Consider the following 21813-nt stretch of genomic DNA (forward strand, 5'->3'; position numbering starts at 1 on the left):
CTAATGAATTTGACAATTCTGACAAGCAGTCTTCAGAGGAAACCCGCTATATTTTTTCATTAGCAGCAAGGGACCTTTTATATGCACTTTCCAGGACAGCACATACCTCAGTGTTTGAAATACCAGTCATGGGGTACTGGTAAACAAAGGTAAGTACATAAATGAAGTGATAACCAAACAGTAACATAATGTCCATATTACCTTTGCCTTCAATTTTGCCAGTTCTGCTTCAGCCACTGCATTCTTATAGTGAGTCTGAAAAATTATGAAACAGAGTTATTAATGTTCAGTTTCACAGGATGTTACAAATGTCTTGTGTACTAATAAAAGTGTTTGCATACATACATTTTTCATGTCCAGTTTTCGTGAATTATCGAAATGTGTCTGCTATGTCTTTCTTTCATGCTATCGTCAAACCGTGTATCATTCATGTACATGAATTTGGAATTGCTTTCTGAGTGATTTTTCACAAAAAAACAGAAAGACAGACAGTTTATTTGTTTTGTTTAACAACACCACTATAGTACATGGATTTATTAATCATCTGTTGCTGGATGTCAAACACTTGGTAATTTTGACATTTAGTTTTAGAGAGGAAACCCGCTACATTTTTCCATTAGTAGCAAGGGATCTTTTATATGCACCATCCCACAGACAGGATAACACATACCACAGCCTTTGACATACCAGATGTGGTGCATTGGATGGAACGAGAAATAGCCCAATGGGCCCACTGACAGGGATCGATCCCAGACCTATCGCGCATCAGGCGAGTGCTTTACCACTGGGCTACGTCCTGCTGTTGTGAAAAACAAAAGTGCGAAAAACTAATTTTCATATTTCCTAAGTTCATGGGCCATAACTGTGTCAAAACTTATGTAAATCAATGAGAAAGTCACAAACATGGTTTGTAACAGTTCAAGATAAAGCTATACACACAAATGTAAAGTTCAGTATCTTAAGGCATTGCAAAAAATGGCCGGAAAACGAAACGTGACACAGACGGACAGACAGACAAACAGAAACACAGACAGACAGACAGAAGGATGGTGATGAAATCTAAAGTCCCTTCTGCTTGGACTAGGGGGAAGTATAGTAATTTCCCCCAAGTAAAAAGTTAAAGTTTGTTTTGTTTAATGACACCACTAGAGCACATTCCCCAACTGGAGACTGACCTCTTTCAGTTTAATGTAGAGTGTCTGTGACTCGGTGTCGGGCGATATTGAGTCACAGCTACTTTCCACCAGATCCAGAACTTCAATGTCGGGCTTCACGTGACCTTCATCTTCCGCTGAACTCGGAGAGCTGTCCTCGAGAGATGGGCCAGACAGCGGAGTTGTCTCCCCTGCCTCAGGAGCCTCTTCCACCATGTCGAGCGATGTGGCTTCGTTTTGGACCGGCTCTTCAACTCCCTGTTAAGAAGAAGAATTTTTATTAATAAAGCTACGGGGTCTTATTAGATTGTGGTTATTAATAAACTGAGTTCTTTCAGAGATCCTGTTTTTTTAATAAAGCCAAAGGTATGTTGTCTATGATCGAACCTTTTCTTTAAAATAACAGTCAAGAAAAATAACTTTTTGCAAACATTTAAAAGAAAAGAATGAGAACTGATTAACACTACAAGTTTTAGCACTGAACTGTGTTATATATTTATCTCAGAGGTTTTTCTTAAAATTAGCAAGAGATAATTTACTAAAAATATATAAACCAACGGGGACATAATCTTGTAACAATCAAGGGAGATAGCTTTTAAAAACTATCAAAGCCATAAAAAGGCAGATAATGTTGTCAATATTATAAAAAATTAACAGTTAAGTTATCTCTTTCTTAAAAATTGTCAAATATATTGAATAAAAGAAACATGAATAAATTAAATTATTAAATTTTCAATTTCGTCTGCACTTATTTTCTTATATATGTAATAAAATATTCACGCTTCTTTTGTTTTCTTTATATATAAAATGAAAGGAGATTGCCTCATCTTTGTCAAAATTAACAAAGTTAAGGGAGATAACTCTTTCCAAAAATTAACAAAACTAGGAGAATTCTTTCCTACTAATCATCAAATATACAAAAAAGGGAGACAACCTTGTCCATGCTTGCTGGTTCTGAGCTGAACTGTCGTACAAACGACTCCACATGTTCCGCATGTTCCATTTCCAGCATTTCATCTTTCGGTAACTTCTGCTCCTGTACGAGTCGCAGTCTCTCCTGCTCCTGTCTGCGGAGCTCATCGCGGCGCCGGTCCTGTTCTAGCGACTGTTGAATCAAACGCGCGACCTCGCTCTTCGACGGGTCCTTCTCGCGGCCAATCAAAAACCTGAAAATTATTTTGAAAAATGTAAGTTAGTAGGAAATGAAAGGTAAATACTTTGTTATTTTCCTAAAAAAAACACCATTTCCTTGTAAGTGTACATAGAAAGGAGAGTGATCATTCACATTTCCTGGTGAAGATCAAAATATCTCTCTGTCTGCATTTTTCTCTCTCTCTCTCTCTGTGTCTCTCTGTTTCTCTCTCTCTCTCTGTCTCTGTCTGTCTCTCTCTCTGTTTCTCTCTCTCTGTCTATGTCTGTCTCTCTCTGTTTCTCTCTCTCTGTCTGTCTGTCTCTATCTGTCTCTCTCTGTTTTTCTGTCTCTATCTGTCTCTCTCTGTTTTTCTATCTCTCTCTGTCTCTGTCTGTTTGTCTCTCTGTGTGTGTGGGTCTCTTTATCTCTCTCTCTCCCCATCTCTCTATCTGTTTCTATCCATCTCTCTGTTTCTATCTATCCATCTCTGTTTCTCTATCTGTTATTGTTTCTCTCTCTCTCTCTGTTTCTCTCTCTCTGTCATTATCTCTCTGTTTCTCTGTCTGTTTTTCTTTCTGTTTGTTTCACTCTCTCTCTGTCCCCCCACCCCCCTCTCGCTCTCTCTCTCCCTCTTGTGAAAATCTGTTTTTAAAAAGTCAATGTCAACTGTGATGATGGCACTTTAACGATGTGTTTCACCCTCACCTGACATGTCCACTTGTATTGCGTAGGACAGAAGCTGCATATGCCTGCGTGACGCCAACAAGACTTTTCCCATCAACCTCGATTATCTGGTCATTCACCTGCATTCTGTAAAACAATACACACACACGTTTGACTTAGAAGAAAGAATGTTAGAATATAAAGTACAGCATACCGATTTATTAATTAGGACATACAGTCATCACTTAAACGTTTATTTTGTTTAATGACACCTCTAGAGCACACTGATTAATTAATCATCAGCTATTGGATGTCAAATGTGATAATTCTGACGAAGTCTTAGCTAAAAATTTGTCTTGTAGTTCCATTTTCAGACATTTACTCTTTAAGGTTGTGTTCTCATATCAACAATGTCTTTTACTACAGCACACAGCATGCAGCCCTTGACATACTGGTCATGATGATACATCACCATGGCAACAAAACACCAACCTTCCGTCTCTCTGTGCAGAACCACCCTCAGTGAGCGTTTTGATGAAGATTCCCAGTTTTTCGAGCCCTGCATCTGCGCCCACGCCCATTCCGATTATGCTGAGTCCAAGACCAGAGGATCCTCAAAATATACAGAAACAGGCATTGAAGTAAGTCGAGGACAGTTCTTCAGGTTATCAGGTTGTGTATTTAAAACTGCATTCACTAATGGTTGAGAACCCATTCTCGTCACACCAAAAGGCAAAGTGTGTTTAGGAACATGTTCTCAGCATCAGAACAGTTTCAAATGCACACCATATATCCAGAAAGTCGAGAATACAACTTCATGCTCCGAGAAATCCAAATAACATAAACATCATCACCTAACCATTTCATTTTAACTTATTTTCGTGCTTATATCCAATTAAGGTTCAAACACGCTGTCCTGGGCACACACCTCAGCTATCTGGGCTGTGTGTCCAGGACAGTGAGTTAGTTGTTAGTTGGTTAGTGGTTAGTGAGAGAGAAGAGGATGTAGTGGCCTTACACCTACCCAATGAGACCTTAAGAACTTGCTCTGGTTTGGAGCCGGTACCGGGCTGCGAACCCTGTACCTACCAGCCTGTAGTCCGATGGCTTAATCACTGTGCCACAGACGCTGGTTTTATTACAACTAATGACCGCAGGCAGTAGAGGAGTATAGCAAACAATGCCAGAAATAACTACTGAACACTCCCCGAAGTGGTCAGACTAAGCCTACAGGTAAAAGCTGATGGGAAATGACAGGTGTGTGGCACGGATAGCCCACAAGAGACAAGCACCTGTCGCAGATGGAGAGACAAGGAATGGGATGTAGAGGTGGACAGCGAAAGACATTGAAAGATAGGAGGAGTTACCAGATCGGGAAGAAATGAGATGGAATTCAAAGGCGTAAAAAGAAAAGGGGGCAGTGGGATAAAAAAAACAAAAAAACAAAAACCACAACTTTTCTTTCTTATAAAGTTAACCGTTATTTTCACTTCTTACACACTCGTTGGTGAGAAAGTTATTTGTTATTTTTGACAGCACATATATATGTGCAATAACATTTTACAGACATACGATTGGCTGCAACTAAGTGATGACTAATCACTAACACCATTCATCCAATGTAAAAGCATGGTAGAAATCGATCACTAGATGTGACGTACAAGTTAACCGGAAATTGTTTTGTCTGTGACGCACAAGTTAACTTTAAACGCCAGGGCCGTACATAGGTTTTAGTTGGAAAAGGCATTTAAATTTATTTTACAACTGTTTTCTGAAGCTACACTGTATGTAAGAAATAGAATACTACATTCATACAACTTGTTGTTTAAAAACCTATTCAACTCAATTTTGCTCATTAAGATATGTTTTAAAACAACTCGTAAAATAAATGGTATCTACCGGCCACTCATCTCATGTAGTAGTCTCTATTTACTTTATTATAAAGTTAAGTGTTAATTTTCAAACACCAACCTTTCTCAATGTCTGTTTCGAAGACATCCATCTTCTCCACACGTTTCTCCAGCTCATATTCCGCTGACGCCGCAACTGGGTCGATGTCTTCATTACGTCGGTCGTAATCATCGGTGGAATACGTCGCAAACACCTGACAACACAAACAGAACTCTTCTATACCAGATGAACACAAAACACATAGCTAATGATTAACAAATCAATGTGCTCTAGTGGTGTCAATAAACAAAACAAACCTTATTGCCAATGGCTATTACAGGCCTGTAAAACTATTTTCAAAAATGTTACTAGCCAGTCGGGCTTATCAATATAAAAATCCACTAGCCCCACAGGTATTATAATTACCCCAAGATGGGTTTTTTATTAAAATTTTGTTAACATTTTTGTATTTCAGTTTACATTAAAAAAAACTTAGTTTAAAGTTTGTTTAAATATTTTATTTTATTTAATGACACCACTAGAGCACATTGTTTATTTACATTCAATGTAAAATTGTTAAAATGTCACAACTCACCCAGTACTAAGCCAAAGCATTTCAAATTTTATGGGAAACACTTTTTCCATTCCGTATACCCTATGATCATCAGAACTGTTTTTCATTGATCACGGTAATGGAGGATTATGTTACTGGATAATGACTAACAGACTTATGGTTCCATGATTTTGCTGATATGTTACAGACATGCTACCGGAAACGACTGTTTCCAAGAAATCTTCTGCCATGAGTGCAGGTAAGATTTGGTTCAGTACTGCGTGGCGATTCAGAGATCGCATGTTTCAACATTTTAACATGCTAAACAGTACATGTAGTTACAAATCAATTTTCAAATGACTAGTAATATCGCTAATCAAAATTCTGAAAACAAAATGTTCCCTGTATACTTGTTTCAGAGATCACTACACAATTCTAATAGTAGTTGCTAATCAATTTTCTAATGATTAGAAAACATTCCTAATCAAAATTTCTGATGAGCTAATGTATTTTGGCCATGACTCACCCATTCAGGTTTTTTTGTTTCTTCCTGGCAAATGGTCAAATGTATTTTAAGTTAATTTACTTTTATTGGTTAAAAAATTTAGTCTTTGGCTAATAAAATATTCCACAAATTAACTACATTTGAATACTTTTCAAGGAATATCATAAAATTGGCTAAACCAAAATTTCTTTAGTTGTGAGCACTCTGTGTGTTCTTTTCAGGCAAAACAGCAAGTGTATTTCAGCAGCCCTGTTATTATGACGTCAATTTACCGTTATCGGCCGTTTGCTGAATTTGACTTCCCTGTTATTATGACGTCAATTTACCTTTATCGGCCGTTTGCTGAATTTGACTTCCCTGTTATTATGACGTCAATTTACACTTATCGGCCGTTTGCTGAATTTGACTTCCCTGTTATTATGACGTCAATTTACACTTATCGGCCGTTTGCTGAATTTGACTTCCCTGTTATTATGACGTCAATTTACCTTTATCGGCCGTTTGCTGAATTTGACTTCCCTGTTATTATGACGTCAATTTACCTTTATCGGCCGTTTGCTGAATTTGACTTCCCTGTTATTATGACGTCAATTTAAACTTATCGGCCGTTTGCTGAATTTGACTTCCCTGTTATTATGACGTCTATTTACCTTTATCGGCCGTTTGCTGAATTTGACTTCCCTGTTATTATGACGTCAATTTACCTTTATCGGCCGTTTGCTGAATTTGACTTCCCTGTTAATATGACGTCAATTTACCTTTATCGGCCGTTTGCTGAATTTGACTTCCCTGTTATTATGACGTCAATTTACCTTTATCGGCCGTTTGCTGAATTTGACTTCCCTGTTATTATGACGTAAATTTACCTTTATCGGCCGTTTGCTGAATTTGACTTCCCTGTTATTATGACGTCAATTTACCTTTATCGGCCGTTTGCTGAATTTGACTTCCCTGTTAATATGACGTCAATTTACCTTTATCAGCCGTTTGCTGAATTTGACTTCCCTGTTATTATGAAGTGAATTTACCTTTATCGGCTGTTTGCTGAATCTGACCCGAGTCTTCTTTCTGAGGTCCAGCCCCTCATAACCCTCATCATCACTGCTTCCTTCGTCCGTGTCGGACAAACCGGGCATCTCCTGGAAGTCATCCTTCGTTCCGAAATCACACTGAAAGGCTGAATACAGAGCTAGACATTAAAAACTGTGTACAACTAATACAACACTGGTTTAGGGAAATATTTTTTAAGAAAATTAATTGGTACTGAATTGGTCAACAAGAGATGCTTGAATTTAAAACTTGTACAAACACATGAGAGAGTATCTGTGCAAGAATGCATTTGTTTGTTGAGAGAGAGAGAGAGAGAGAGAGAGAGAGAGAGAGAGAGAGAGAGAGAGAGAGAGAGAGAGAGAGAGAGAGAGAGACAGAGAGACAGAGAGAGAGGGACATACAGAGAGAGAGAGAGAGAGGGGGAAGAGGGAGAAAAAGAGAGAGGAAGGCAGAGGGAGAGAGAGAGAGAGAGAGAGAGAGAGAGAGAGAGAGAGAGAGAGAGAGAGAGAGAGAGAGAGAGAGAGAGAGAGAGACAGAGACAGAGAGAAAGAGGGACATACAGAGAGAGAGAGAGAGAGAGAGGGGGAAGAGGGGGAGAGGGAGAGGGAGAAAAAGAGAGGGAGGCAGAGGGAGGAGAGAGAGAGAGAGAGAGAGAGAGAGAGAGAGAGAGAGAGAGAGAGAGAGAGATGCAGAGAGAGAGAGAGAGAGAGAGAGAGAGAGACATTCAGAACAGAACAGAATGGATAGTATGTAAGTAAAAGGATGAGTTGACATGTTTTGAACCTACACTGAGCTGCAGTAAATGAGAAAGGACCAGAAATAGAAGACTGACAGTGAACTGTCCCTGTAAGTGGACACTAAGTGTAAACTAGAATGAACTAACTATCTGGGTCTTCATGGCCGTCACCTTCTGTTCTTTTCAGGAAGATCTCATCGGACTTCTTGCTGTTCAGCACACTCTCCGGACTACAAAACAAACAAACATTGTCAGACGTTTACGTTGAATCAATCAAACAATCACAAATTGACATTATTAGAGCTCAGGGGCAGCCCAGTGGTAAAGCGCTCGCTTGATGCGCAGTCAGTTTAGGCTCGATCCTCATTGGTGGCCCCATTGGGCTATTTCTCGTCCCAGCCAGTGCTCCACAACTAATGTAACAAAGGCCATGGTATGTACTATCCTGTCTGTGGGATGGTGCATATAAAAGAAAGATCCCTTGCTGCTAATTGAAAAGAGTAACCCATGAAATGGCGACAGCGGGTTTCCTCTCTCAATATCTGTGTGGTCTTTAGCCATATGTCTGATGCCATATAACCGTAAATAAAATCTGTTGAGTGCATCGTGCTAAAATGTCTACACATGTGCCTGTACAATGCATAAAGACGTACAAAGATGATGCTATGTTGATTAAGAAAGCTTTGTGAGCTAGGCCTCAGGGCCCTGTTCAATGCATAAAGACGTACAAAGATGATGCTATGTTGATTAAGAAAGCTTTGTGAGCTAGGCCTCAGGGTCCTGTTCAATGCATAAAGACGTACAAAGATGATGCTATGTTGATTAAGAAAGCTTTGTGAGCTAGGCCTCAGGGCCCTGTTCAATGCATAAAGACGTACAAAGATGATGCTATGTTGATTAAGAAAGCTTTGTGAGCTAGGCCTCAGGGCCCTGTTCAATGCATAAAGACATACAAAGATGATGCTATGTTGATTAAGAAAGCTTTGTGAGCTAGGCAATCCTAATGCTACGGTAACCGAAATCTCTGACGCCATGTAACCGTAAATAAAATGTGTTGAGTGCATCGTTAAATAAAACATTTCCTTCCTTTCTTTTTATTAGGGCTTAAAATATTCTCAGGACTTGACTTTTGTTTTATTATTCATGTTTGTATCAGGGGCCTATTTCACAAAACACCGTAAGTTTACATCTACGACTAGCAGTTATACCGAGTAGGACATATTTACACATGTCTGGCATCTATTTCACACAGAAAAGTCACAAAGTTTCGCCAAATTAATTTATTAAACTTCAAAAATGACGAAAAACCAATTATTTTATAGTAAAGTATAGTAAAATTATTTCGCCAAATTAAAATAGAATTCGCCAATTGTTTTAAAAGTTTGCAATTGACGAATTTAGTGACTGGCAAAGCTAGGTATGTGCCCCGGATTGGGCCCCTGGCTTCCCAGAGAGCGAACCCTTCTTGGTATATGAGCATGTTAAAGTATTAAGCAATGCAACGCCAGAACTAGCCCTGTGTTACAATACCAAACCTTAGTGATAGACTTTGCACCACTATACATGTAGTTAGGGCTTTTCCTAAATTCCACACAGCTGTTTTTATTTCTATTTTTTATGTCCACTATCCACAAAATAAAAATCTATAATGAACACTAAACAGAACACAAATCATAGTTTTTGTTTGTTTATAATTAAAACAGATTTACTTGATTGATTTATGTATGCATTTATTATAATAGTATAGTACTTAGTATATATGTATTTTCTTTTCCAGTGTTTCAATGTATTGTTGAGGGCCAAGTGGAAGATTAGCTTGTGCTAAACCTGTCACCCTCATTAAATAAAGTTATTATTATTATTATTGCAAACACTCAGTGTGTGAAATGATAAATGATATATATCAAACTGTAAAATATGTTTTCCTTAATCTCAATATCTGTTAATCTCTTTATAAAACACTAAATTTAATGTCACAGATGAAAAATTACATCCGTGTTTCTTTTGGCATTCGGTATATTTAAAACCAATTTCGCAGAGTTAAAAGAAATTGCAGCAGACCCAAAAAGGCATAAAATAATAATGACTGTGCCTCTTCAGCCCCCCCCCCCCCCCCCCCCCCACCCCCGTGATCAGATGTGAAACGGCTTTCAGCAAACTGTTCAAATTTATGACCCTGGGTCCCGTCCCACAAAGCGATCTTGACACTAAGATATAACTACCTCATACACTTAAGGTTATCATAGCGCTAGGATTGCTTTGTGGAACTGGGCCCTGGGGCCTAGCTCACAAAGCTCTCTCAACCAACATAGCATCATCTTTGTACGTCTCTATGCATTGTACAGGCGCATTTGCAGACATTTTAGCATAATGGTGGGAGTGGGGGGTCTAGACTGTGGCGAGCAAAGGTTATGGGGAGGCTCGAGTCATGTTCCCCTGAAAAATATACTCAAAACGAAAAGCTGCTTCCTTAGTGAGGGGTTTTAACTCCCAAAACCCTACCCCTTTGTACAATAAAACATGTTTTCAATCAACCCTCCCCCTGCACATGCTTAACTGCACTTTGCAAGATCACAAAGTTGCAAGACCTCAGTGAGTTCGGCCCCAGGTAAGTAAATGTATGGAGACAGCCTGTCTGGAACTTTGGGGGAAGTACTGGCACTGTGCATATAGACATTTCCAAATACAACAATAAACAGAGAAATATCAGGCCTCAGGATTTCAAATTTTATGGGAAAGACGTCTTCATTTTTATAACCGGTGATCCCTGGAATCCATCAGAAACACTTTTGCAGTAGTTCATTATAAAAGGTTAAAGTTTTGTTTTGTTTAACGACGCCACTGGAGCAGTAATTCAATAAAATCGAGCACAGCACGTCATTCTCCACAATTTGACTTAACAAAACCTCAGCTATCTGAGTAGAGCGTTAATGGTTAATAGTTAGTTGTTAGTGAGAGAGGAAGGAAGGAAATGGTTTATTTAACGACGCATACAACACATTTTATTTACGGTTATATGGCATCGGACATGTGGTTAAGGACCACACATATTGAGGGAGGAAACCTGCTGTTGCCACTTCATGGGCTTTATATGCACCATCCCATAGACAAGATAGCACGTACCAGTTGTGGTCCACTGGCTGGAGTGAGAAATAGCCCGTCAGACCACGAAGTGACGACAGCAGGTTTTCTCTCTCAATATGTGTGGTCCTTAACCATATGTCCAACACCATATAACCATAAATAAAATGTGTTGAGTGCATCGTTAAATAAAACATTTCCTTCCTTCCTTCCACTGGACTATTTATTGTTCCAGCCAGTGCACCACGACTGGTATATCAAAGCCTGTGGTATGTCCTATCCTGTCTATGGGATGGTGCATATGAAAGATCCCCTGCTACTAATGGAAAAATGAAGTAGGTTTCCTCTCTAAGACTATATATCAAAATTACCAAATGTTTGACATCCAATAGTCGATGATTAATAAATCAATGTGCTCTAGTTGTGTCGTTAACAAAAACAAACCTTTTTCTTTTACATGGTAACCTGTACATGAGTTACCAGACAGTAAATATTTCAAACCGGACGTCATAAAACATACCTGTGTTTTGTTGTGTCACTACTACTACTACTACAAGAAGACCAGACAATCGATAAAACATACCTGTGTTTTGTTGTGTCACTACTACTACTACTACAAGAAGACCGGACAATCGATAAAGCAAACGTCATATCAACGTGGATTTTAACATTTCTGCCACAAAATTTCTTAACACCGGAATCCTCCATTTTCATCGCCTACATCATTATAAAGAGTCAATGACTGCTACTGTAGTTAACGTAAATAATGCACCATATGGGGTTTGTGTTAAATGTTTTACATTTTTTACATTTTTATTTTCATGACTTTATTTTAGTAAGGAATTGGATTATCAGTCTGCACCACCTTTCAGTTGAATTTATTTTTTTGCTTATATCCAATTAAGGTTCAAGCATTCTGACATGGGCACACACCTCAGCTATCTGGACTGTTAAAAAAACAAGCTTTCAAACTCTGGGTTACCAGCATAATGGGTGTGGGTGGATATGGAGGGATGGATGGGCTACATGTGCAAATCTGACTGCACAAATATCGTCTCAAAAAAATGTATTCTTTTTAATTTTATTATCTGGTGAAAAATGACCACCTGCTGCCTATTTCTAACATTCATGAAAGGCATGTAGATCGTAAAGTAGCAGACACTATTTTTAACCCAGGGCTTCTAGATTATGGTAGTCCCACTCCCATGGCTAGTGATATTCAGTGTTGAGCTAGTACATAACTACTGTTGCAATGCCCAACGGCTAGCAGAGCTTCTAGATTATGGTAGCCCCACTCCCATGGCTAGTGATATTCAATGTTGGGCTAGTAAATAAATACTGTTGCCATGCCCGACGGCTAGTGCATGGCTTCTAGATTACGGTAGCTCCACTCCCATGGCTAGAGATATTCAATGTTGGGCTAGTAAATAACTACTATTGTCATGCCCAACGGCTAGTGAAAAAAGTTGTCAAATGCTGCATTTTAGTCGATTTTGTAAATATGAATATCCTAACCCTACTCTCACCCCCACCCCACCCCCCAATCATAGTGTTTTTAAGCTCTATCTCCCTCTTTAAGTGACATATCCAATTATTACTATTAGTAAAATTGTATATACTTGAAGTTAAGTCTGATTTCAATTATCAACAATGGATCTAATAGTGAAAATTACGCAGTAATGTTTAAAAACTGGGGTCCGTCACTTTAATAGTCCTGTCATGGACAGAACTCTGGCAAAGTCAGAGGTTGTGTCCACGACAGGCATGCATGAACAGTTCTCTGATGGAAGCATGCCAAATATTACCCACACACTTTAATAGTCATATCCTTTAATACACATTATACAGTTGATGTAGATGAGACATTTCCTAGCTTTGTATGGTGTTTTCAGCAAGATCTTTTGACAGGGCTAATACGGTAGCATGAAGTGACCAGCACGAAGTACGTGTATGTGTACGATCACATCAAAGCATTTCCTGCAAGTTGTGCACTTAATTATCCTCACACCCTCTACTTGTAGGAAGTCTCCAAGGACATGCACTCTATAGACAGACGTACATGTTACTTGTACTACATATACTTATAAATAGGAGGAAGGCAACGCTCATTTGATTCAACTCAAATTTTAGGCTACTTTTTCACTGCTGGCTGGCTCAGCCAGGCTGGCTGGCTGGCTGGCTGGGATAGATGGGATGGAAAGAAAGAAAGAAAGAAGTGTTTTATTTAACGATGCACTCAACACATTTTATTTACAGTTATATGGCGTCAGACATATGGTTCAGGACCACACAGGTTTTGAGAGGAAACCCGCTGTCACCACTACATGGGCTACTCTTCCGATAGGCAGCAAGGGATCTTTTATTTGCGCTTCCCACAGGCAGGATAGCACAAACCATGGCCTTCGTTGAACCAGTTATGGATCACTGGTCGGTGCAAGTGGTTTACACCTACCCATTGAGCCTTGCGGAGCACTCACTCAGGGTTTGGAGTCGGTATCTGGATTAAAAATCCCATGCCTCGACTGGGATCCGAACCCAGTACCTACCAGCCTGTAGACCAATGGCCTGCCACGACGCCACTGAGGCCGGTTTGGATGGGATGGATGCATGCATGCATGCATGGATGCATGGATGCATGGGATGGATGGGATGGATGGGATGGATGGGATGGATGGATGGATGGGATGGGATGGGATGGGATGGGATGGGATGGGATGGATGGATGGATGGATGGATGGATGGATGGATGGGATGGATGGATGGATGGATGGATGGATGGATGGGATGGATGGATGGATGGATGGATGGGATGGATGGGATGGATGGGATGGATGGATGGATGGATAGACAAATGTAGGTTAACTTATAAATAGGATGAAAGCAACTTACATTTGATTCAACTCAGCAGATTTTAGGCTAGTTATGGATGGATGGATGGATGGATGGATGGATGGATGGATGGATGGATGGATAGATGGATGAATACACACGGTCAATATGTTCACTTTAAATTGTTGTTTAAATCATTAAGTTCATCAAAAGATGCTGGGGTGGTTTTTTTACTAAAAAAACCTACCTAAAAGTACTGCTTTTTGTGTAAAATGGGTGTACTCCGGCCAGGATTAGATGGTGTGTTTGTTTAAATCAATATCCTGGGAGAAAGAGCTGGACAACAGGGGTTGTCCTTTTCAGGGTATGTTTCCCCCAGGCAGGTAAAGTTACATACAAAAATTCATGGGCCTGCTGATATTAATAAAAATGGTATAGCCACTAAGGCTATGTAGAAACATATAGCAAAATTAATAATGGTCTGTGGCCCCATACTAGCAGCAACTGTCAAGAGATTTCCCATTCTTCCATTAACAATTACAGACATGGGGTGGAACAGAACCCTGTGGTAAAGCAATCGATTGATGCATGGTCGGTCTGGGATCAATCCCTTTCATTGGCGACATTGGGCTATTGGTCGGTTCAGCCAGTGTACCATGTCTGGTAAGAGATAGATAAGATAAAATTTATTGCATTTCTTGTTAAATGTACCATGACTGGTAAATCAAAGGTCATGATATGTACTATCCTGTCTGTGGGATGATGCATAATTAAAATCCCTTGCTATTAGTGGGTTTTTTCTCTAAAGACTATGTCAAAAATTACCCAATAGCCGATGATTAATAAATCAATGTGCTCTAGTGGTGTCATTAAACAAAACAAAACAAACTTTAACGATTACAAACTTCACCCATCAATATCATGCCTAACATTCATTTATTCATTCAACTTATTTTCGTGCTCATATCCAATTAAGGTTCAAGCATGCTGTCCTGGGCACACACCTCAGTTATCTGGGCTGTCTGTCCAGGACGGTGGGTTAGTTGTTGGTGAAGAAAGAAGTCTGTGAAGTGGCCTTACACATACCCATTGAATCGTTAAAACTTGCTCTGGGTAGGAGCCAGTGCCTGGCTGCGAACCCAATACCTACCAGCCATATGTCTTGATGGCTTAAAGTTAAAGTTTGTTTTGTTTAACGACACCACTAGAGCACATTGATTTATTAATCATCGGTTATTGGATGTCAAACATATGGTCATTTTGACACTGTCATAGAGATGAAAGCTGCTACATTTTTCCATTAGTAGCAAGGCATCTTTTTATATGCACCATCCCACAGACAGGATAGCACATACCAAGGTCTTCGATATACCAGTCGTGGTGCACTGGCTAGAGCGAGAAATAGCCCAATGGGCCCACCGACGGTAATCGATCCTAGACCGACCGTACATCAAGCGAGCATTGTCCCATGGCTTAACCACGACACCACCAAGGCCAACAAAGCTACTACTACTACCAACAGCAGCTGTGTGAGATTTTTCACATCCTTCCATTCACAAACTGGATTCTCTCACTACGTTTCACTACTACCACATTACTTAGAGCCTGGAGCCGAGTTAATTAGCCATGGACTTGGCAGTGTTACAAAATAAACATACCTGATAGGTAATAACGCAGCAATTGTAACCAGCTGCCGATGGTGCCGTCAGTATACAAAACAGCTCTTCTGTCGATGGGACTGGGGTGATGCAATCAGGAAACAAATTACTCCAGCCATCTTATTCCCCCCCCCCCCCCCCATCCCCCTGCTTACCTTATGTTTGTGGAAGTTTTTATAGGTTGGATATGGTTCAGAGATGTACATACAGGCATTGAATTTGGGGAGGTGTTTTTTAAAGATAGATTCAGTAGGAATCGAAAAATGATGCTATGGGTACTTTATTAACATGCCTATATCTAAGAGAGGTTCAGGCATGTAAAATATATGTAGATATTTTGGGATTACATCTCATAACCCTAAGAGAAAGAAAGAAATGTTTTTATTTAAAGACACACTGAACACATTTTATTTACGGTTATATGACGTCAGACAAATGGTTAAGGACCACACAGATAATGAGAGAGGAAACCTGCTGTCGCCACTTCATGAGCTACTCTTTTCGATTAGCAGCAAGGGATCTTTCATATGCACCATCCCACAGACAGGGTAGTACATACCACGGCCTATGATATACCAATCGAGAAATAGCCCAATGGGGATCGATTCCATACCGACCATAACTCTATCTGAGCAACAACATAAATGTGAAGGGCTAAATAATAATATAATGTGTTATTTAGGCCATGATGTAAAATAGATCATGCAATTTTGTGATTTCAAGCTAACAGTCACTTGAACAAAATTAGTTTTTGTTTTAATTAATATGATATACAGTGAAACGTCTCAAAACCAGACCCTCTATAGACTGAAGTTCCCTCAAAACAGGACAATTTTCACGGCACATGTTTAAAAATCAACACTGAACGTAACTTCTTTAAATGTAAACAAAACAAATGTACCGGTGAGATACATGATACGCCCGTCAGGAGTTTGATGGAAAACCATATACAGGCATAGAATATAGACCAATTATTTCATTTATTTGTATCATAGTGACCTAGTAATAGTACACGACACACTGCCATTCCAAGTTGTTCCTACACATGATGTCTGATGGTCCTGTATGCAAATTATAGTCCATACAAGAATTTACTATTATGTGCAGTACACCATGAAATGTAGGTCACAGTGACCTAGTAATAGTATGCAACACACCACAAGGTTTGATGGTCCTGTATGCATCTGTATGCAAGATATGGTCCGTACAAGGAGTTACTGTTATGTGCAGTAGACCGTGAAACGTAGGTCACAGTGACCTAGTAATAGTATGTGACACACCGCCTTCCCACGTTATCCCTACGTGTGAGGTTTGATGGCCCTGTATGCATCTGTATGCAAGATATGAGCCTGTGCTTATAACACTTTTAGCATCCAGACTCAATCTCTAATGACGTCACACGTCATACAATGTGTATGGCATTGTCATGACATTATTTTCTCAGACTCTATTAGTCTTGAGTCTAGACTTTAAAAAGTTTTATAAGCACCAGGCCAGGTCCAGAAAAGAAAAAGTTAACATATGGATGTATGGACGGACGGACGGATGGATGAACAAATGGAGGCCATACCTTAATGCGACCCATCGTAGGCACATAAAAAATTATTTAAAACCAGACTTTTTACCCGGTCCCATGTGTGTCCAGTTTAGAAGTGTTTCGCTGTACAGTCGGTCTTTGCCAAGAAGAAAGCAAGGAAGGAAATGTTTTATTTAACGACACACTCAACACATTTTATTTACGGTTATATGGCGTCAGACATATGTTTAAGGACCACACAGATATTGAGAGAAGAAACCCGCTGTCGCCACTACATGGGCTACTCTTTTTGATTAGCAGCTATGAATCTTTTATATGCACCATCCCACAGACAAGGTAGTACATACCAGTCGTGGTGCACTGGATGGGATCAGAAATAGCCCAGGAAAAGCGAGTGATCACTCCCGCTCACCTCAACACTCACCTGGAAAGTTTTAGGAGAGCAGCAAACTGATTGCCTTATAGTAATAATTTCAATACATTTTCTTTGACACTTCATAAGATAGCTTACCTGGCACTATTTTAGAAGAGCGATCTATGGCTCGCCTGGATTTTGCTGACATGCCAAAGACTGCCATGTATATACGTTGTTTTCACTTCCTATTTATTGCACAAGTTTATTTTGCGCAAGAATATATACCACGTGACAAATGCAATAAATAAGAACTGAAAACAACGAAAGTGAACTTCTTTTACAAAAACGGTTTTCAATTTAACGTCATCACAACACTTTGTTAAATCTATGATCAAAACTCCTTTCATGGATTTACTTAACGTTAGGAATCATACTCTGCGGCAGCCTTGTGTAATGTTTCAATTACGATGTGACATCATATGTAAATCATATATGACGTCAGTAAATAAAAGGTGCTAACTGCAGTAAAAAGAAAAAGGGAATTCCCAATTTTAAAAGGTCCGGTCCAGATCTCACATATATGTGCGATACAAAATAAATTTATCATACAGTTTCAAAATGTCTTTATCACTATAGTAAGATTGAATAGTAATGTAATAAAAGATAAATTTATCACACGGTTTCAAAATGTCTTTATCACTATAGTCAGATTGAACAGGCATGTAATAAAAGATAAATTTATCACACGGTTTCAAAATGTCTTTTATCACTATAGTCAGATTGAACAGGTATGTAATAAAAGATAAATTTATCACACGGTTTCAAAATGTCTTTTATCACTATAGTCAGATTGAACAGGTATGTAATAAAAGATAAATTTATCACATGGTTTCAAAATGTCTTTATCACTATAGTAAGATTGAACAGGTATGTAATAAAAGATAAATTTATTACACGGTTTCAAAATTCTTTACCACTATAGTAAGACTGAACAGGTATGTAATAAAAGATAAATTTATCACACGGTTTCAAAATGTCTTTATCACTATAGTAAGACTGAACAGGTATGTAATAAAAGATAAATTTATCACATGGTTTCAAAATGTCTTTATCACTATAGTAAGATTGAACAGGTATGTAATAAAAGATAAATTTATCACATGGTTTCAAAATGTCTTTATCACTATAGTAAGATTGAACAGGTATGTAATAAAAGATAAATTTATTACACGGTTTCAAAATTCTTTATCACTATAGTAAGACTGAACAGGTATGTAATAAAAGATAAATTTATCACACGGTTTCAAAATGTCTTTATCACTATAGTAAGATTGAATAGGTATGTAATAAAAGATACATTTATCACATGGTTTCAAAATGTCTTTTATCACTATAGTAAGATTGAATGGGTATGTAATAATTAAGTGGATGAGTACAGGGTATTCTGTATTAACCATATTTCTTTTATTTCTCAGTATACATACACACACGCAAGAGAATTCAATACTCACATCTGAACAGACTGCAGCTGTTTCGCCTTAATCCGAGCGAAAGTCTTTGGAGTGGGTTTATCAATGTTGATTATCATGATTAGATACCGGTAGTATATTCCACTAGGCTTATGATAACTCCAAATAATCAACGTCTGCTGGAAATCTTATGATCGAAAAACCATCAAACTCTGCAGCTTTACGTACAAGTCCTCCATTGTTTTGGTTCCTTCGACAAACATTCCTTTAGGAAAGACAGAACGACTCAAAGAATATATCCATTCTTCATCCAGCAGCAGATTTATTAGATATTGTGACATCCAATACAGACGAATCTTTTAAACATCTCATACAGGAGAAAGTTAGTCACCTGGAAGATGTTAGATTGGGTTTACAACTAATATACGCAATTTGAAAACATGAAAAGAGAAATAAATACATGCAGTTTTGTTGCTTAGAATAAAAGCTGATGATTTAATGAATAATTCAACATCATCGATTCAAACCATCACTAAGACAACACATGACTAATTCAACACATCACCAATTCATCAAATCACTAATTCAGCACATCACCGATTCAGCAAATCACTAATTCAACACATCACCGATTCAGCACATAAATAATCCAACACATCACCGATTCAACACAGAAATAATCCAACACATCACCGATTCAACACAGAAATAATCCAACACATCACCGATTCAACACAGAAATAATCCAACACATCACCGATTCAACACATAAATAATCCAACACATCACCGATTCAACACATCACTAATTCAACACATCACCGATTCAACACATCACTAATTCAACACATCACTAATTAAACACTAACACATCACCAATTCAACACAACACTAATTCAACACAACACTAATCCAAATCAGATCACTATTCTAAAAATTACAAATGTGACACATCCAAAACATCACTGACCTAACTAATCCATCAACACATACATTAATGATTTAACAGGGCACAATATTTCATGAGAACCGAGAACCGTTGTTCTGTTCGCGTGTCGGTTACGCAACTTTAAAATCACGAGAACTGCCAATCGGTTATGTGGTAACTATTACATTCTAAAATTTAAAGTACCACATATCAGTAATGAAATTCGAACCACCAAGTAGCACAGAACCGTAGTTCAAGTGTTTTAGGATTAGGTAGGCCTAACTTATAGGTTACGATAACTATATTCACATAACTGAACAATCGGTTACCTAAGTAAAACTCACGTGAACCGACTTCCGGTTACCTAAGATTTAGAAATATTGTCCCCTGATTTAACATCTAGTTAACTGGTCTGACATGACTCATCAGTAATCCAACATAAACTAACTCAACATCAATCACTGATCCAACATAACATTACTGATTTGACATCAGACACTTGACCACCAATTCAGCATACCACCAATTCAGCACTGTACAAATCAAACACAACTGAGGCAGGTTCAGAAGTGCGAGAGATTATAGCAGACTGGTTTTTGTGCTTAACATTAGATGAATGTGATATGATAGGAGACGGTGGGTACCAGTCAAATTGTTGGCAAGCGTTCGGATTCCTGAACACACTAGTGATTTACCGTATCACTCATTCAAGATGTTACTGACTGATTCATCACGTAAGTGATTCGTTAGTTGAGATAGTTTTTAAAGAAATATTTGTGTAACTCAAACTCAGCTTGTCACTCACCATACCTGTGTTATTCACACGGTATACAGGAACGGAATCTATAGTCCTTCCAACAGGGAACGCTTTTTTTCATACTACTGAATTTACTAGAGTTACATATTTCTGAGCTGATTGTTTTCTAAATTATACAGCAATTTTTTGTTTTTTTTTTGTTATTTCCAAAAAAGTTTTTTTTTTAGGAGGATGGGTCGGACTATAACTTTTCAGTAGAGCACTCACCTGGGGTGCTTGGTTATAAGATCACCCCCATATCACCCCCACCCCACATCACCCCTACCCCACCCCCATATCACCCCAACCCACGCCCATATCACCCCACCCACCCCATATCACCCCTACTCCACACCCATATCACCCTACCCACCCCCATATCACCCCTACCCCACCCCCATATCATCCCTACCCCACCCCTGTGGTGGATATATTCTCTGACTACTACTATTATTAGTTAAAGCGGAATTTTCCACTAGTCCACTGGATGATACATCTAGAAATCTTCTTGTCCGCTACTATTTCCACTTGTTCTAATGAATGGTTTGTTTTATTCAAGTACAAGGATGTTTTTAATACCTCAAAATGAAACCGCATGGAACATTTTGACCTGTCCACTGGACAACCACTAACATACAGTTTGCTTGTCTAAGCAGATTTTCGTCAGTCAGGACAAAAAGACAAGTGCTTTTTTGATTGCTACTGTTCTGCCTGTAAGCAAAGTTGAAGTGTGGTTTGTTTAACTACACCACTAGAGCATACTGATTTATTAATCAGTGGCCACTGGATGTCAAACATGTGGTAATCATGACATATGGTCTTAGAGACAAAACCCGCTACATTTTTTACATTAGTAGCAATGGATCTTTTATATGCACCAACCAGGATAACATATACCACAGCTTCTGATATACCAGTCGTGGTGCATCGGTTGGAATGAGAAATAGCCTAATGGGCCCACCGATGGGAATCGATCCTAGACCGAATGTGCATCATCCGAGTGCTTTACGACTGGGCGTTTTACTGTATTGTATCTATAATAAGTGCATATAAAAGATTGCTTCCTGATAATGGAACTATGTAGAGGATGATCAATTCCATGACCCATCCCAGGTTAGGTAAACACTTAACTATGTAGAGGATGATCAATTCCATGACCCATCCCAGGTTAGGTAAACACTTAACTATGTAGAGGATGATCAATTCCATGACCCATCCCAGGTTAGGTAAACACTTAACTATGTAGAGGATGATCAATTCCATGACCCATCCCAGGTTAGGTAAACACTTAACTATGTAGAGGATGATCAATTCCATGACCCATCCCAGGTTAGGTAAACACTTAACTATGTAGAGGATGATCAATTCCATGACCCATCCCAGGTTAGGTAAACACTTAACTATGTAGAGGATGATCAATTCCATGACCCATCCCAGGTTAGGTAAACACTTAACCACTGAGGAACATTCCACAATGA

At 38.8% G+C, this 21813-nt stretch overlaps 1 protein-coding gene across 5 annotated transcripts in view; it reads right to left on the reverse strand.

The window, feature by feature from the left end:
• The window catches only part of LOC121387389, a 133768-nt gene that overhangs the window by 55340 nt on the left and 56615 nt on the right, over positions 1-21813 (reverse strand). For 4 of the 5 annotated variants that reach the window (XM_041518490.1, XM_041518492.1, XM_041518488.1 and 1 more), the window contains exons 3-10: positions 7831-7913; positions 6926-7074; positions 4921-5053; positions 3442-3562; positions 2992-3096; positions 2089-2320; positions 1176-1412; positions 202-255 (exon numbers count right to left, since the gene is read on the reverse strand). In XM_041518490.1, coding sequence (XP_041374424.1) covers positions 202-255; positions 1176-1412; positions 2089-2320; positions 2992-3096; positions 3442-3562; positions 4921-5053; positions 6926-7074; positions 7831-7913 — 1114 coding nt within the window. The remainder of the gene's footprint in view (positions 1-201; positions 256-1175; positions 1413-2088; positions 2321-2991; positions 3097-3441; positions 3563-4920; positions 5054-6925; positions 7075-7830; positions 7914-21813) is intronic. The other variant, XM_041518491.1, reaches the window with a different exon arrangement.

The sequence above is a fragment of the Gigantopelta aegis genome, chromosome 13 (genome assembly GCF_016097555.1).
Source record: "Gigantopelta aegis isolate Gae_Host chromosome 13, Gae_host_genome, whole genome shotgun sequence".
Lineage (NCBI taxonomy): Eukaryota > Metazoa > Mollusca > Gastropoda > Neomphalida > Peltospiridae > Gigantopelta > Gigantopelta aegis.